Below are 17783 nucleotides of genomic sequence, written 5' to 3'. Positions count from 1 at the left end.
CAGAAGGACGGGGAAGAATGGATGGACAGAGGCACAGATGGCTGTTTGGGGGCGCAGGAAGGAAACCCACCCAAGTTGGCACATGGGGGGGTGGCGGGGGTGACGGACGGAGGCCGGATCCAGCAGGGGCCCGTGCAGCCCGCAGGAGTCCAGTTTCTCCCGAGACACCAAACAGCTGTGGAGGGTCTTAGGGGCAGGGCTCCTGGCCTGGTTTGAGCCTCTGGAGCTGCGAGATGGGGGTGGGCGAGGGGCGAGGGTGGGAGCAGAGGCAAGGGGACCTTTTGGAGATGTAGGGGGCAGGGGGAATTCCAGAAGATCCCGGTTTGTGTGTGAACAGTGGGAAATCCCAACATGTCTCTGCTCCTGGCTGTCCCTGGCGTGCTGTGACCCCATGGGTGACCAGGTGACCTCCCTGTGTCCCTGGAGAGACCCATCCCTACCTCGCTGGGCAGGGATAAAACAGGAGATGGAGACACAACGGGCTCTGAAAGGCCCCGAAGCCCCTGGAGGTAGAGGCTGCTTTCTGGCCCCTAGCCTGTCCCCTGGATCAGAGGCCACTCAAGGTCCCCAAGTACAGCTCTGAGGAGGCACGGCAACTCCCAGGCACCTCCCGGGCAGCACTGGAATGTTCTGGCTGCCCTTGGCACTGGGGTTGGGCGGGGCTGGGGGCTCTTTGGGCCTCGCTGGCCTGTCCCCAGGGTAGGCCCCGCCTCCAACGCTCTTATCAGGGCCTCTCTGCCAAGCTCCTGCCACCTCAAAGTCAGGCCGCCCTGGGGGCATCCATGGGCTTTTTTGCTGCTTCCATGCAGGCTTGGGGTGGCCGTCATTTGGGGACTGCTTTCAGGTCCCAGGCTGTCCTGGGACAGCAGAAACACTAGTAGTTCAGGGAGCTCCGAGGGTGAGAGGGCCGAGATCTGAATCTGGGATTGAAGGCCTCCCCACTTCCTGAGACCCAGTACACTGTCTGCGGCAGGTGGCTGGGTCCCTGGCTGTGCCCAGCCACTTGGGTCCATTGCCATGGGGTCCCCTCTGCGGGAATTGCTCAGCAAACCCATCACAGGGAGGCGGGAGCGAGATCCTGGGGCCTTGCTCGGTGCTGGGTTTGGTTTATCCCCCGTGGGCCAGGACCAGCACGGCAGCGCTGCCGAAAATGGACGGCGTGAGACAGACCAGGTCTGGGCCAGGCGGGCAGGACACTGGGGGACTTTGGGTTTAATGACATAGGAAAGCAGCGCTCCCGGGCAGCATGTGGTCACTGGGTCCAAACGCAGGGATGCGCAGACGGGAAAGGTCGGACAGTGGACACTGGACGCTTCCCCATGGCCTGCCCTGGGTGTGGGTTCTGGGTGTGGGTTCTGGGTGGTGGGTTTTAAACTTCGGCCCATCTAAAGTTTCTACTTTAAAAATATTGGTTGTTTAAAAACAATAGAAGGCTGCTTTCTTTAAAATAAGTGACAAGATGACCCCGGAAGATCATGCCTCCCATCTGCACTCGCTGGTGTTTTCTGGCCGTCCTGCCGGGTGGAGAGTCTGGAGGGGGCTGAGCAGGGTATGGAGCCAGGAAGGTACCTTGGGGACAAGTGCGCTGTGGCCCCTGGGCACTGTCTCCTGGTTGGAACCCTGGTGGGCCTGGGGGTTGGGAGTTGCGCAGGGGCTGGGCCGCTGTGCAGAGGGCCCCAGCCTCTCTTGTCAGGGTCCCTGCTCCCCCAGGTCTGCAGGGCAGAGGCGGGACACCCGCTGGGAGGACGCTGATGTGGAAAAGGCACCTAGCGAACACTCGCGGGTGGGCTGGGGGAGGGAGGGTACCCCGCAGAGTCAGCTCCATGAAGGGGAGGCAGGGAGGAAGGCCCCACACACCCAGGGGACCCTGCTCCCTTCAGAGGCCTCACCCCCGCAGCAGGAAGGAGTCCTTGGGGACCCCGGCCCAGGCTCACAGCTGCTGCTATGGCCCTCACCTGCCTGAGCAGCCCAAGAGCCTGGTCACCCATCCACCGCTCCATCTCCTGTTGGGGCTGGACACCGCCAGTGGCCCTCTGTCGAGCACGTGGTCTAAGCTCGCCGGCTGCTCTGTGGCTAGGCCAGTCGGGTCAGAGGTGGAGGGAATCACACCCACCAGGCCCAGGCAGCTTGGGGCTCGTCACCCCTGCAGCTCATTGAAGCAGGGTCAAGCCTGGAGGGGACAGACACTTGCTCGGTGTCACATGGCTAATGGGTGACAGGGCTGGCGTTGGAGCCCGTCACCTGACTGCCCAGTACTCCCTGACTTGCTCTGTGGGGCCCCCCACCCCAGGGCAGCCCCTCAGTCTGGTCCTGCTCACACCGTGGGCACTGGACAAGCTGTGCCCTGGGGGCAGTGGGCTGGGGGCCTGCTGGGTGGAGCTGCTCAGGGCTGCTTTACCAGCCGGTGGCCGGAGCAGGCTCTCCCCAGAGCCAGCGAGAGCCTCTCTCTCCCTCCTGGATGTTGCCAGTGTGGCTGGGCCTGAGCCAGGGGTACTGTCTGGGCAAGTCCAAGGCCCAGCCTGCCTGTGGGTGAGGTGGTGGGGGGGGCAGGGGTCAGGGAGGAAGGGGTGGGTGGGCTCGGTGCTCTGCCTGTCATTGCAGTGTTTCTCTGGGGGAATTTCTGGAGGAGGTATCTGGGGCAGGGAGAAGGTTTTGGAGGGGTGGCCTTGGGCTCCCCTGGCAGACCCCATGGGATGGAGACCGGCATGCACCTGGGCAGTCCTGCCCTGCAGCCCGATGCTTACTGTGTAGGTGGGGACAGTGTGCCATGAGGCCCTGGACCTGGGCAGCCCCTGAGGACAGCCTGGCTGCTCACCAACGGTGCCTCCTGTGAGCCAGGAAGGTCATTGGCAGCGCTGCAGGTGGTGGCAGGAGCTGAGCCTTACCCGGTGGTTCTGGAATTGGATGGTTCCTGGTGGCACCTGCCTGGCTTGTAACCCAACCCGTCCTTCCCCAGGGAGCTGGCGACTGCTTCAGTGTCACTTCCCCTAGGGTGGGGAGGTCTGTGGTCATGGGCTGGGTTGAGGGCACCACTTCCTCCTGTCCTGGCCGAGAGCAGCTGTCCGCAGGTGGCCCCAGGCGAGTCAGGAAAGTACCTGAATCTTCCCAAGGTGCCTCTGCCCAGGATATGTTGCCAACCAGGCTGGACGGTGACCTTCCTTGTTGAGGAACTGTGGACATATTGTGGCTCTGTTGCCCCGTCTCGTAGCTGGGGAAACCGAGGCCCAGATCAGAGAAGGGGCCTCCAAGGGGACAGGTGATTCCTTGGCCAAGCTCCTGCCTGGACCGAGTGCTTCTTGGTGGGGACACACCCTGGGGTTCCGTGCCCCTTCCCCAGGCCCAGCTCCCCCATGTCCCGGTGTGTCTGCCGCTTTGCAGGGTTGTAGGCTCACAGAGTGACAATCGCGGAGGAAATGGGGTGCTGGAGGTCCTCTCTCCTGGTCTGGGCTGCTGTCCGCAGAGGGCGAGGGGCTGGCCAGTCTCACTGGCCCTGGCAGCTAGGCCTCCCTGCTGCCCTCAGCTCATCCGGGAGGGGAGTCAGCGACCCATTGCCGTTTGCCTGGCCTCCGCCTCCGGCCTCCGGTGTCAGCGTGCCCCAGGGAAATGCAGCTCCTGGGGGGCCAGGGAGCCCTTTGGAGAGCTTGCTGCTGGCAGGCCTGCAGGGGTGCCCAGGAGTGCTGGCAGTGCTGTCTGGGGCTCCTGCCAGCCAGGCAGAGGGAGAGGGCTTTCTGCTCCTTGCAGTGGCGTGGGCGTGGGGTGGCGTAGGGGACTCTGGCCCTGGCCCCCAGGGAGCTGACCTGGTGGCAGCTTAACCTCTCAAGGCCCCAGCTGTCTCCTCTGGACACGGTGATCATGAAAGCTGTTGGCGTAGAGAGCAGAGTGCCCCCACCTCAGCATTCGTGACGTTTGGGTCTGGATCCTTCTTTGTGGGAGTGTGCTGTGCAGCGTCCCTGGCCTCAGCACCCACTGGGTACCAGTAGTACCGTCTCCGATTCATGACAATAAAACCATCTCCAAACATGTCCATGTCCCCTGTGGGCAGAGTGCCTGGCTCAGAACTCCTGCGTATGGAGCAAGTGTGGGAGGCTGAGGGGTCAGTACACGGTGGCCTGAGAACCTCTGGCAGGAGGACGCTCTGGGCCAACCCCGGCTGTCACTGTGGACGCCCCTCTTGCTGCTGTGGGTCCTGCCGTGGGGGGAGGGCAATGGTCTGCTTGAAGGGTGGCCCAGGCCACAGTCCGCTGAGAGGCTGGCCCTGGCGCCTGTGGTTCTCCGTGGCCCACGGGGCTGGAGCGACTTGGGAAGGGCCTGGGTGCTGATCGTGGAACAGAGGTGGGAGGAGACGTGCTGCCAGAGGACAGCTGACCGTGGGCTGTGTGGTCCTGGCACAACGTCCAGCCCAGGGTTCAGGGACATCCATGTCAACCCCCTGGGACTTCCTGAGATGATGCCCTGGTCGTGGGCTGATTGAGGCCCCCGACTGAGCCCAGCCCTGTAGGATTCAGGTTGCCCTCTGTCCCTTGAGCTGGCCCTGCCCACCTGGGCCCTGTCCATCACTGCTGCTGTCTTGGATCTGTCGTTCCTTGTGATTTGGGGCCCAACTTGGGTGAGGTTTCCCTCGAAGGCATGCTAGTCACTCACTGGGGGGCCGGCCTGTGCCCCAGGAGTGCCCAGCAGGCAAGGGAAGCCCCGTGAACCTGCCCCTCTGCCCTTTTCTGCCCTGGCCCTTTGCACTCACGCCGGCCTGGACACCATGGCCCACCTGCCCTTTCTGCCACCAGCCTTCCAGGTCAAGGCCACCTCCCAGGGCCGTGTCCCACGTCACAGTACTGAGCAAGGTCTTCCTGGGCTGCGGGGGGCCTGTGTGTGCTACAGGCCACTCAGGTGAGGGAGCCCCAGGGCGTCCCAGAGGAGGCTGGGTGTGATGGGGCACGCCAAACAGGCACAGAGGTACCTGGGGTGAGGGCCATGCTGGGGCTGGAGCTGCTCAGGGCTGGTCAGCAGGCCCCAGTTGGGGGCTTCCCCAGAGGTAAGGCAGGGGATGGCTCCCCGGGGGGAGGGGCTGAGCCCTGGACACCCCTCGTGGCTCCATGATGTCCAATGGGCTGTGGGTGCCCGGAGAAGGTCAGGGCCGGCTTTGTGTGTCTGCTGTGTTCCCTGCTCCCTGGCAGCCGCCCCTCTTCTCTGGATCAGCGGGCATGGGTGGGCTTGGGGCCCGTTCCTCTGGCCTGCCCAGGCTCTCTCAGGGGATGTGGTGTGGCTGCGAGGGTCAGCTGAGTAGCCCCAGGAAGGCAGATACCACCACAGGAAGTGGACCTTGGGCATGGAGCCCCTGGGGCCCTGGGGCCTGCATCCGGTGCAGTGGGGGCAGGCCGGCCTCAGAGCTGTGCCAGGACCAAGTGGTAGTCCATTTCTGTCGCTGCTCCCAGGCCCCTTAACTGTCTGTGGGCCTGACCCCTTCTCAGAATCACTGTGAGAACAGCGTCGCTGAGATGAAATCAGCATAAACAAGCTTCATGTGTTTAACTCCGTGTGTGTAGATCCCTTTGTGAGTCCTCCTTCCCGTCCCCACCCCGAAACAACCATGGACCTGCTTTCTGTCTCTGTAGGATAGTTTGCATTTTGTAGAATTTTCTAGAAATGGAGTCATGCAGTGAGTCCTCTTTCTGGTCCAGCTTCTCTTGCTCAGCATCACTGTTTGGTTCGCCCAGGTTGTGGTTCGTTCCCTTTTCCTGCTGCGTCGGGTCCCACTCACTGGCTGGACCTCAGTTTGTCCATCTGTCCAGTCCCCAGCCGATGGACATCTGGGGTGTCCCCATGGGGGGGCTCTTGCACAGAAAGCTGCGAGGAGCATGGGAGGACACATCTTTGTGTGGACACTGGATTCGGTCCCGTGGAGGGCACCTGGGGGGGCGGCCAGGGCAGTGGGGGTATAGGTTAACTTCTAACCCCCTCCCCGCCCTGTTCTGAGGCTGCCCCTTCTCCCCCCGGCCCGCCCCCTGGGCAGCCTTGGTTGGTGGTGGTCTCAGGGTACCCCTCTCACGGGATCCGGGGTCTCCCTGGTTTACGTGCATTTCCCCGACAACCGATGGTGGTGAGTGTTTTTCCACGTGTGTGCTCACCGTCTGTGTCTCTTTGGTGAAGCGTCTGTTCCCATCCTTTGTTGGGAAAGTTGCGTTGTTTGGTTCAGTCCTGGTGAAATCCAGGGTCCTTGGTATATTCTGGACGCAAGCTCTTTGTCATCTACGTGCTGAGGAGACTCAGCCACAGTTTGCGGTGTCTTCTTCCTCTTCGCTGCTCTTCCAGGGGCACGTTTTTCATTCTCATGAAGGCTGCTTACCTGCTTGTTCTTTTAGAAATGGTGCTCTTGGTGACTGTTAAAGAACCCATTGCCTAACCTGAGGGCACAAATTTTGCGTGTGTTCCTCCAGAAGTGGCGCCGTTGTCGGTTTTCCGTTCCGGCCTGGGTGGCTGGGAGTGTGTCTCTGTGTCAGGACTGAGCATGTGGTTGCTGACCCTCTTCCCTGCGGGGCCCCTACCCCCAGCGTCCTGGGCATGAGTGGGCATGCTGGAGCTTCGGCTGTTAATGAGCCTTGACTCCCGCCGGGCCACCTGCCGGATACCAAAGGTGGTCACTGAAGTGTCACCAGACCCGGCGGGACCCACAGCCCCCTTGTCACTCCACACACCATGGGTCCCGGGACTTGGGGGGCCCTGATGGTCCTGGCTGTGGGTCCTGTGTGTGAGTGTAGAGGTGTCTGTCCTTTGCTCACACAGAGAGCAGGAAGGGACGGCAGAGCCCCAGAGACTGATCTGTTCAACTCGGTGTATGGCGCCTGCCTGCAGAGAGGGCAGGTCATGAGCCCTGGCCTCTGTCTCTGATGGCGCGAGGTGGAGTGGCTGGGGGGTGAGGGTGTCATGCTGAGACCAGAGCCCTGCGATGTGAGGTGTGGGTGGGGGCAGAGTGGTGCTGCTCGGTGGCTTGGGCTCCTGCCTGCCATGTGACCTTGGCCAGGTCCCTGCTGCTTACCAGGCCTCCTTCCTTGTCTGGGGGTGCACTTGTCCTGCCACCCCCCCTTGTTTGAGGAGCGAATGTGATAGCACGGAGAGCCTAGCAGGTTCCACTCCATCCTGAGGGGCATTGGGAGGACACCCTGACATTCCTGGGGCTTCCGTGGTGGGTGCTCACAGCTCTGGGCCAAGACTTGACTCAGGGGCCCCCCATACCCTGGGGTACCCAGATAGGCCTCAAGAGAGGGGTTAAAAGTGAGGGCATGGGCATGGGCTGGGGTGTGGCTGACACCCAAAGACCTCTGTGTCATTTGGGGAGCTTCCTGCACCTCTCTACCCCTGGCTTGGCCCCTGGAGGACAGCACCTTCCAGGGAGAGTGGGGCACAGGGTCCCACCCACCTCAAGCCCCCCAACCCTCATATGCCCCCAGGAGGCTCCCACCCACATGCTTGACTCACTGTATAGTCAAACCTCTGGAAGGTTCTTCCTGTGGCTAAGGAGTGGCTGGCTGGCCTAGGAAAGGAGAGCAGATGACATGTTGCAGGCTGGCCAGGGTGATTCTATTTTTGTATGTCTTTTATTTTACAATAATAAGCCAACAAACTGGGAGGAAAATGGTGGCTGGGGGCAGTGCCTGGGCATGGTGGGCGTCTGTACTCTTGACTGGGGGTCTCCCTGGTCACTCTGCCCACCCTGCTCTACAGCAGAGCAAACTGGGCTCCAGTGCCCAGGTGACAGGTCCCAATGTGGTGGGCAGGGAGCGGGTGATGGCAGGTGTCAGGGTGTCTGAGGCTCACGGCCCAGCAGACGTGCCACTTGTGGCCGCTGGGTAGAACAGGCAGCCGGGCCGAGGGCTCTGAAACATTTATGATTCGACACCTCAGCTGGTGGCTTCTTCACCACCCAGACGAAAGGCCCTCACCAGAATGTTCTGGGTTGGGTAGGGCATGGTGGAGGCGGCCGGAGGCAGCCCCCAGGGACCGAGGACCGAGGCAGGCACACCTGGTGCCTGTCCTGGCTTCGCAGGGGCTTCCTGCAGCTGGTGGCTTTGGTCCAGGTACAAGGAAGGGGGCGCTGCTGAGGAGAGCGTTCGTGGCTGGACTGGCTGCGCTGGGCCACGATGGTGGTGGTCAGCCCTCTTGCAGGTGGGCCCTGGACGAGGGCTCGAGACGTTAGGGCACTTTGTGTGGACCCGCTCCTCGGAACCTCTCCACAGCCCTCCAGCAGCCTAATTTACAGGTGGGAAACCAAGGCACGGGATGCCCAGCTGCCTGCCCCACCCAGACCCAGATGGGAACCCAGATGTTCAGCTTCAGAGATTGTGCGTGCCCGTGCGAGCTTAGTAAGCACTTTCTCATTGTGGTAAAGTACATACGGCATAAAATTGACCATGTTAGCCATTGTAGAGTGTATTCGGTATGTTCACGACAGTGTGCCGCCATCACCCTAATTGCTCAACACCCTCAATAGGAAACCTTCACCGTAAGCAGGACGCCCTGGCCCCGCCCCGCTCCATCCACCAGAATCTACTCTCTGTCTGGTGTGTGTGATGTAAACTGAATCACACAGCATGTGGTCCTTGGGGGCAGCTGCTTTCATCTCCGTAATGTTTTCAAGCTTCTTCCACGTGGTAAGTGGCAGGTGTCAGGATTTCATGCTTTTAAGATAAACGATATTCGGTTGCTGACGGACCACACTTTGTGTGTGCGTGCATCTCTCGACGGCCACTTGGCCACTTCCACCTTTGGGCAGTTGGGAGGGTGCCGCTGTGAAGGTGCCTGCAGAGCTTTTGTTTGAACACCTGTGTTTGATCCTTTGGAGTCTACACCCAGGAGTGATTGTGGGTCATGTGACTGCTGGGCAGAGCTGCCCGTGGGCCTCGCCCCTGCAGTGCCTTCACCAGGGGGCCGTCCCCAGTGGGTCTTGGTTTGGATCGCATCAGTGCCCCCTCCTGCCTATCCACACCCCGGCCCCCCACACTGGCCCTGGGTGAAGTCCTCTCTGCTGCCCTCTCCTTGCTCATTTGACCCCATCACACGGGGTACCCAGGCTGTCCCCCGGTCAAGGTGCTCCCTCTGCCTGGAGTGCCCTCCACTTCTATCAGTCGAAGCCCTGCTCCTGGGCCCCCAGAGTCTCAGCGCCCAGTTTCCACCTGTGCTGAGAGAGAGCCACACTGACAGTACCACACCCCAAGGCCCTCGTCAGGGAAGGGTGTGTTCCAGAAGTGGACCTTGGGGAGGGACTGTCCCCCTGCAGGATGGCAGGAGACCCTCCCCCTTCCTTTCTCCTCCCTTCTCCTCCCTCCTCCTTCCCGGCTCCCACCACTCAGGTCCTTCCCAGTCCAGGAAAGACGCCCTTGGCTGAGAGAGTGCCAGCCCGCGTGGCGCACATGGCCGATAGGCAAGTTGCCCACTTCAACTTGTAAACACAGTGCTGACGTGAGCGTCTAGCAAAGATAGCAAAGGGGAAGCCACAGAACGACCACGCGTACAGGTAGAGATAGGAGAACCCGAAACGAAAAACAGCAAACTAAATCCAAAAGTACATGTAAGTGACCGTGCACACAACCTGGTGGAGCAGGATGTAAGTCATGACACATAAGGACCTGCGCGTGCGCTCTGACCTGCCTGTGGGGGGGTTAGGTAAAGGGGGGCGCCCTCTGTGGTTGAGCACCACCTATGAAGGTGGAGAAACGGAGGTGGCAGCACCTTGGTGAGTGCCCCCCGCCCCCCCTCCCATCAATTACAAGGAAAATGTAACTTCCCAGGGAGCAAAGCTGTAGACCTTGGGTAAGCGTGACCTTACCTAAGCAACGCATGGGACAAACCCACTTCAGGAACCCTGAACGGACGTCCCCAGTTAGCCGTCTTCTCGCCACAGACACACGCCTGAGTCCAATCGGGAAGGAACAGCAGATAAACCCAAGTTGAAGGACACTCTACAAAGTAACCGGCCTGAGCGCTTCAAAAATGTCAAGGTCAGCAAGTGTAAAGGAAGATTAAAGATGGGTTCCGACAAAAGGAGAAGAGAGACATGGGACCACAGTGTGGGACTTGGGGACCCGGGGTGGAACCCCAGCCAGGAGCAGGGGAGCTGGCAGTGGGCTAGGTGCTGGTGTCGTGTCTGTGTGAAGTGTCCCGCCTTTGACAACTGTCCCGTGGTTCCGGAGAGAATGTCTTGGTCCTGAGAAGTACACGTGGAAGTACGTAGCAGAAAACAGGGGCTGTGTCCATGCTGCTGTCTGGTCCAGAACAGTCTGATGGAGGGGAGACAGGGAGGGTGATAAAGCAGGAGCGGGCGACCCGTGAACTGTTGGTGAATCGGGACGTTCCTTGTACGGTTCTTGCAACTGTCCTGTGAGTTCGAAATTAAACTGTATAAGGAAGAAGTTACAAGAAGTTACCACTTCAGATTTCTGCCCTGACCGCAGGAGCCAGCGGCTGGGTCCTCCAGAAACGCCCTGACAGGACAGGCATGCTGGGTCGTGATGCTGGTCAAGAGCACGTGACGGTTCCAGGAGCTGCCCAGGGCTGCTGACCCCTTCCTCGCCAGACGTCAGAACACGTCTGTAGGATGTGCTGATTGAAAAACCCAGACATGTTCAGCAGAGCCCCTCTGGAAATTTTAAAGAAGAAAATTAAAATGACTGTACCACAACCCAGAAATGCCTGCTGCTAACCTTCCAGTCTTTCTTCCAGATCAGAGAGAGAGAGCGAGAGCGAGAGCGAGAGCGAGAGCGAGAGCGAGAGCGAGAGAGAGAGAGAGAGAGAGAGAGTGTGTGTGTGTGTGTGTGTGTGTGAACACACCTGGTGCAGTCAGTGGTGAGTAGCAGGGCCACAGCTAGACGGCCCCAAGCTGTGTGGCCATGTGCCATTTAACCTACTTGTGCCTCAGTTTCTTCATCTGTGAAGTGGGGATGATGAGGGCTCTTGCCTCGCGTAGCTGTTGGAGGATTAAAACAGCTAACTGGAGCACACCTAAGTCAGTGCCAGCTCAGAGGAGGAGCTCAGCAGCGGCAACCACTGTCATTCCACATGTGTTTGCCCGTGTACATTTGTGTAGCTATGTGGTAGAATTCAGATGATGCTAAACCACTCGTCTGTACCTTTTCAGCAATGACATATGGTGAACGTTGCCCCATCACCCATTCTTCTTTCACAACAGAATTTTCTGTAGCCAACTAGTGTTTCCACTGTGTCGTCAAACCTAAAGTATCCTGTGGACATCTGGGTTATTTCCTATTTTACTTGTGTACATAACACTCTGATGTCAATCCTTGTGCACTCATTTTTTCCCGGAACCCACATTATTTCCATGGGTCCCATTTGCAGGGGAAGATCGACAGGATCAAAGGGGTCCCACATTTCTGTGTCTCTGACATCCGCTCCTGGAAGCCTTCCCTCACTTAACCTCCCTCCGTGAGGCTGGGCAATACTCATGTTTTTCACCCTCTCAGGCTGGTTGTTGTAGTATAAACACTCAGCCATTTTGATGAGGCGAAAACAGCATCTTATTATTGGTGCGAAGTGAGGGGGGTGCTTTCATGTCTGTCGGCCTCTTTGTGTGTTCCTTCACCCCGCTGCCCACTGGCTCCTGTGAAGCTCAAGGCTGTTTTTTGCCCTCGGGAAACCGTGACTTAATGAGACAGGATTGCTGACCTCCAGGAGATTCCATCTGAGACAGCAGGGACATGAACAAGCGCGTAGTGGGTCAGACAGTGGTAAGGGCCTCAAAAGGCATACAGCAGAGAAGGGAGCAGAGAGTGACGGGGTGCCCTCTGGGGGGTGGTCGGGGACAGCCTCTCAGACCGGGGGTGTTTGAACAGAGAGACCTGAAGGAAGAACATCTGGCCAGAGGAGACAGCCTGTGCAAAGGCCCTGGGGTAGGGATGTGCTTGATGCGGATGAGGAGTCATGAGGGGCTGGGGGCTGGAGCAGAGAGCTGTGGATAAGGGCTGGAAGGTGGCAGTCACGGGGTGGACCTGGGCTGTGACTCTGAGAGTGCTAGCGGGTACAAAGAGGCTTGCGTGAGGCGTGACGGGATCTGTCCTCTCTTCTGTACTTTTAAAATTAAAACAAAACAAAACAAAACAAAAAACCCTTGAGACTTACAGCAAAGTTCCAAAGAGTACAGAGAGCTCCCAGGGACCCCTCACTTACTCCGCCTAATGGTAGCAGCGTCCATGGCCAGCTCTAGTTATCCAGACTAGGAAATTGACACGGGTGTATTACTATCAACTCAGCCACACTCCTGTTCACATCCCGCCAGTGTGTCCACTGAAGTCCTCTTTCTGTTCCTCAATCCCCACATCACATTCGGTTGTTGTGTCTCCTCCAGCCACTGGCACCCCATGGTCTCCTGACTGGGACATCTGTGATGAGCAGTGGTCAGCTGCTTCACAGCGTGTCCCTTGATCTGGGTTTGGCAGATGGGTCTCCTGATTAGATAGCGATCGTACATTTTTGGCAAGAACATGCAGGAACAATGCTGGCTCCTGAGCAGCGCCTCCTGTCAGGGGCGCGTGACGTCGACGACCTGTCTCGTTACTGCTTGTTTTGACCTTGATCACTTGGGGAGGTCTTTTGGGCTTCTCTGCTGTAAATTTGCTGTTTTCCCCTGTGTCATTAATAAATATATTGGAGATAGTTTGGCACCGTGCACATGTCCCCTTTCTCCTCAAACTTTTGCCTGCCGATTTTAGCCTGGGTCGGTGGACATCACCGGTCACAGCTCTGCCGCTGGTGTCTGTGTAATGACATGCTTTACTACCACTTTCCCTCTCCCTTTATTAACCGGAATGCTTCTGTGGGACGAGCTGTCCCTTTTCCTCCATGTATTAATTTCATGGTTGAGTTAGACTAGCGTGGTCTCAGGCAAGTTGGTTTTATCTGTGGGTTTTGATCCCACACGATTGTTATTCTGTTGCTCAGCTCGCCCCAGCGTGGGCCGCCGGGCGCTCCTTCAGGCCGGCTTCCGTGGCCTTCCTGTCTTTGTTGGAGCACTGCACACTTTCGGGCACCCCGGTGCTCCTGCCTTCATTTGCATTTTCCTTGCCTCAGTTCCCGAGTCAGCCACTTCTCCAGTGAGCCCCGGCTCCTTTGATTGGCGAATGGGATTCAAACGCCGAGACCTGGGTGCTGGCTGTGCCTGGATCCAGAGAATACATGTAGACCAACCCCCACCCCGTCCGCACACATGCGTATTTATTTCTGTGTCTGTCCACCTGTGTGCATTTATTAATGGAAGCATGGGCTCCTAGCGAGCCTCCGACCCCAGCCCAGCCTGCAGGGCTTGCTCTCGCCTCTCCCTGTCTTTCCTGCACCGTCTTCGCAGGCAGTGGGAAGCCTGGCTCTCACTGTATTTATGCATCTGTCCAGCCCTAGTGTATCCATCAAGTAGCCTCAGAGCTGCTAACACACTGAGAGACACAATTTGTTGACTAGAGCGCAGCGTTTGAGCACCTTCCGTTTGTCTCAGGTGTACGGTATCCTCCCCGAGTGCTATTTCCCACTGACTTAGGGTCTGTTTTTACCCCACCCCCTTCTGGGTGCCGATGTCATTCATTTGGAGCACAGTTTAATTCATTTATTAGGTTGGCATTCCGTTTTGTGCCTTCCCCATCCTGAGTGCTTTTATTGCTTTGTCTTTGGGGGGTGTGGAAAGGGGGTGAGAAACATCACTAAGCCTCTAAGCATCAGAGCTTTTTCTGAAAAGGTGTCCTCAGGGGACTGCCACTCCCTCTGCATCCCTGCTAACACCCAGCCTCACCTCCTGCCACTTCGTCCCCTCCCAGCCCTGCAGCTTATTGGTCTCTTTAGCTCTGGTTTGCCCTTCCTGTGGTTCTCCACAGAAATGAGCAAATGCATGTGTGTTTTCTAGCGTTGTTGTTTTATTTTTATTTTTTAACAGGACGGGAAGCATACTGTAGATACTCTTTTGTAAAATTTTTAATTGTGGCAAAATACACCTAACATAAAACTTATCATCGTAGCTAGTTTTTGGTGCACAGCTCAGTGGCATTAAGCGCAGTCACACTGTGCCACCGTCACCTTCAGGATTTTGACATCTTGCAAAACTGAAACCCTGTCCCATGAAACACTCCCCCAGCTCCTGGCCCACACCCGTCTACTTTCTGTCTTTGCAATTTTGATGGCTGTGGGAACTTTTCTTATGAGTGGAATCATAAATATTTGTCCTTTGTGTTTGACTAATTCAGCACAGTGTCCTCCAGGTCCATCCACGTTGCAGCAGGTGTCAGGACGTCCTCTTTAAAGCTGAGTAATATTCCAGTGTGTGGAGGGACCGCGTTTTGTGTATCCGTTCCTCCGCTGTGGACAGCTGGGTTGTGTCCGCTTCTGGCTGCTGTGAGTGATGCTGCTTCACATGGGGGTACAGATGGCTCCTCGAGACCCTGCCCTCGGTTCTCTTGGGGACGTACCCGGCAGTGGGATTGCTGTGTCAGTGGTAATTTTATTTTTAATTTTTTGAGGGGTTGACCTATGTTTTCTATAGCAGGGAGACCATTGTACATTCCTACCAGCAGTGCACAGGGGTTCCAGTTTCTCCACATCCTCGCCAGCACTTGTTATTTCCTGTTGTTTGTTGATGGCAACCCTCCTGATGGGTGTGGGGTGGGACCTCACTGTGGTTTTGATTGTGTTTCCCTGATGATTAGTGACGCTGAGCACCATTTTTGGAGCTTGTTGACCATTGTTTTTTTTAGAGAAATGTTTATTCCAGTCCTTTGCCATATTTTTCAGCTTTACCGAGACATAATTGACAAATAAATTGTGAGATATTTAAAGCGTGTACAAGGCGATGCTTTGATGTACGTACACCTGTGAAAAGACTCCCCCCATCGGTTTAATGAGCACATCCGTCACCTCGCAGGTTTACCGTTTTTGTTTCTTCCTGGGCGAGAACGTTTCAATTCTGCTCTCCTAGCATATTTCAATTACCCGATACAGTGTCACCCACTCCTCAGATCCTCAGGCATCACTCATCTTATAAATGAAAGTCTGTATCCTTTTACCAGCCTCTCCCTATTTCCCCTCCCCCTAGGACCTGGCAACCCCTTTTCCACTCTCTTTTTCTATGAGTTGCACTCTTTTAGCTTCCACATGTAAGTGAGACCATGTGATATTTGTCTTTCTCTCTCCGACTTATTTCACTTAGCATAATGCCCTCCAGGCCCATCCATGTGGTCACAAATGACAGGGTTTCCTTTTTATGGCTGAATAATATTCCATTACATACGTACACACCACATGTTTCTTTATCCACTCAGCATCCACTGACAGACAGTTAGGTTGTTTCTATACTTTGGCTACCGGGCATAAGCTGCAGAGCACGGGGTGCAGGCGTCTCCTCAGCGATTTCCTGTGGATACAGACCCCGTGGTGGGACTGCTGGGTCGTCTGGTGGCTCTGGTTTTGGCTTCTTGAGGCAGCTCCACACTGTTCCCCAAGGCGGCTCCCGCCGACACTGCACGTGGTCCCCTTTCCTCCATGGCCTCCCCACTCTTGTTATCTCGTCGTTTTGATGACAGCCGTCCTGACAGGTGTGGGGTGGGGTCTCACTTGTGGTTTGGGCCGGTTTCCCTGACGACCAGTGATGAGGAGCACCTTTCACGCACCTGTAGGCACTTTGTCTCCTTCGTCTAGTCCAGTCCTCCGCCCACTTCAGGTCCTTTTTATTTTAGATATTAGCCCCTTATCAGACGTGTGGTTTGCAAAGACTTTCTCCCATTCCGCGGGCTGCCTTTCAAGTAGGTGATGGTCTCCTTCGCTGTGAAGGAGCCGTGAGTCTGAGGGAGCCCCACTTGTTTGTTTTTGCTCTTGTTGCCTGTGCTTCTCGTGTCACGTCCCCCAAAACTGCCAAGACCCCTGTCCAGGAGCTGCCCGCCTGTTTTCTTCTAGGAGTTTTGTGGCTTCAGGTCTTCCATTCAAGTCATTAATCCTTGTTGAGTTGATTTTTGTGTGCAGTGTCAGATGGGGGTGGAGTTTCATTCTTTTGCACGTGTCTGTCCAGCCTTCCCAGTATCATGTACTGAAGAGACTGTCCTTATTGGCTCCTTTGCCATAAATGAATTGACCACATAAGCGTGGCTTTATTTCTGGGCTCTTGATTCTGGTCCATTGATCCAAATGTCTGTTTTTATACTAGTACCAGGCTGTTTTGATCACTTTAGCTTTGCCGTATATTCTGAAATCAGGAAGTGGGATACCTCCAGCTTTGTTCTTCTTTCTTAAGATTGCTTTTGCGATTCCGGATCTTTAGTGCTTCCATACAAATTTGAGGATTATTTTTTTCTAGTTCTGTGAAAAATGCCATTGGAATTTCAGTAAGATTGCGTTGAATCTGTAGATTGCTTTGGGCAGTATGGACATTTTAACAATATTCTCTCAATATGTTTCCAATTATTTGTGTTTCCTTTACTTTCGTCAATGTATTATTATAGCTCTCAGTGTACAGATCTTTCACCTCCTTGGTTAAATTTATTCCCAAGTATTTTTCTTTTTCTTTCTTTTTTGTAAGTGGGATTGTTTTCTTAATGTCTCATTCGGCTAGTTTGTTCGTGGTGTATAGAAATGCAGCTGATTTTTAAAATATAACTTTGTATCCTGCAACTTTACTGAATTCATTTATTCTAGCAGTGTTTTGGGCACAGTTTTCTCTGTATATCATCTGCAAATAAAAAGCGTTTTACTTCTTCCTTTCTGCTTTGAATGCCCTTTATTTATTTTTCTTGCCTAATTGCTCTGGCTGGGCGTCCAGTACTCTTTTGAATAACGGTGGTGAGAGTGGATGTTCTTGTCCTGATCTTAGAGGAGAACCTTGCACTCTTTCACCACCGAGTATGATGTTAGCCCTGGACTTGTCATACGGGGCCTGTATTATGTAGGGGTTTGTTCCCTCTATACCCAGGTTGTGGAGAGATTTTCATCATGAAAGCATTTGAGTTTTGTCAAATGTTTTCTCTGCATCTATCACGATAATCATGATTTTTATCCTTCCTTTTGTTAATGTGGTGTTACATTGACTGCTTTGTGGGTGTTGACCATTCTTGAATCCCTAGAATAAATCCCCCTTGATCATGGTGTATGATCCTTTCAATGTGCTGTTGCATTTGGTTTGATCATATTTTGTTGAGGACTTTTGCGTTTATGCTTGTCAGGGGTATTGGCTTGTGAGTTTCTTTTCTTGTAACATGTGCATCTGGCTTTGGTAACGCTGACCTCATAAAATGAGTCTTAAAGTGTTCCGTCCTCTTCTGTTTTTGGAAGGGTTTGAAAAGGATCGGTGTTAATTCTTTAAATGTTTGGTAGAATTCCCCAGTGAAGCCGTCTGGTTCTGGACTTTTCCTTGAGAGGCTTTTGATGACTGATTCAATCACCTTACTGTTCTGTTCAGATTTTCTGATTCTTCCTGATTCAGTCTTGGTAAGTAGGTTGTATGTAACTAGGAATTTATCCATCTCTTCCAGGCTGTCCAATTTGTTGGCGTCTTTGTTGTTCATAGTTGTTTCCTATGATCCTTTGTGTTTCCGTGGTGTCAGTTGTAATGTCTCCTTTTTCATTTATAATTTTATTTATTTGAGTTCTCTCTTTTTTTTTTCTTGGTAAGCCTAGCTAAAAGTTTGTCCATTTTGTTTGTCTTAAAAAAATCACCTCTTAGGGCCAGCCCGGTGGCTCAGGCGGTTAGAGCTCCATGCTCCTAACTCCGAAGGCTGCCAGTTCGATTCCCACATGGGCCAGTTGCCTGTTCAATT

At 55.4% G+C, this 17783-nt stretch overlaps 1 protein-coding gene across 3 annotated transcripts in view; it reads left to right on the top strand.

Moving 5' to 3' along the window:
• Positions 1–17783, top strand: part of KCNQ1 (potassium voltage-gated channel subfamily Q member 1) — a 307207-nt gene that overhangs the window by 8611 nt on the left and 280813 nt on the right. The window contains exon 1 of one of the 3 annotated variants that reach the window (XM_074336909.1): positions 2444–2490. The exons of the other annotated variants lie outside the window; for them this stretch is intronic. Coding sequence (XP_074193010.1) covers positions 2459–2490 — 32 coding nt within the window. The 5' untranslated portion in view covers positions 2444–2458. Of the gene's footprint in view, positions 1–2443; positions 2491–17783 lie in introns of those variants that run through there. 3 annotated transcript variants of the gene reach the window in all.

Source organism: Rhinolophus sinicus, linkage group LG06 (genome assembly GCF_036562045.2).
Source record: "Rhinolophus sinicus isolate RSC01 linkage group LG06, ASM3656204v1, whole genome shotgun sequence".
NCBI lineage: Eukaryota > Metazoa > Chordata > Mammalia > Chiroptera > Rhinolophidae > Rhinolophus > Rhinolophus sinicus.
This window is presented reverse-complemented; position numbering and strand designations above follow the sequence as displayed.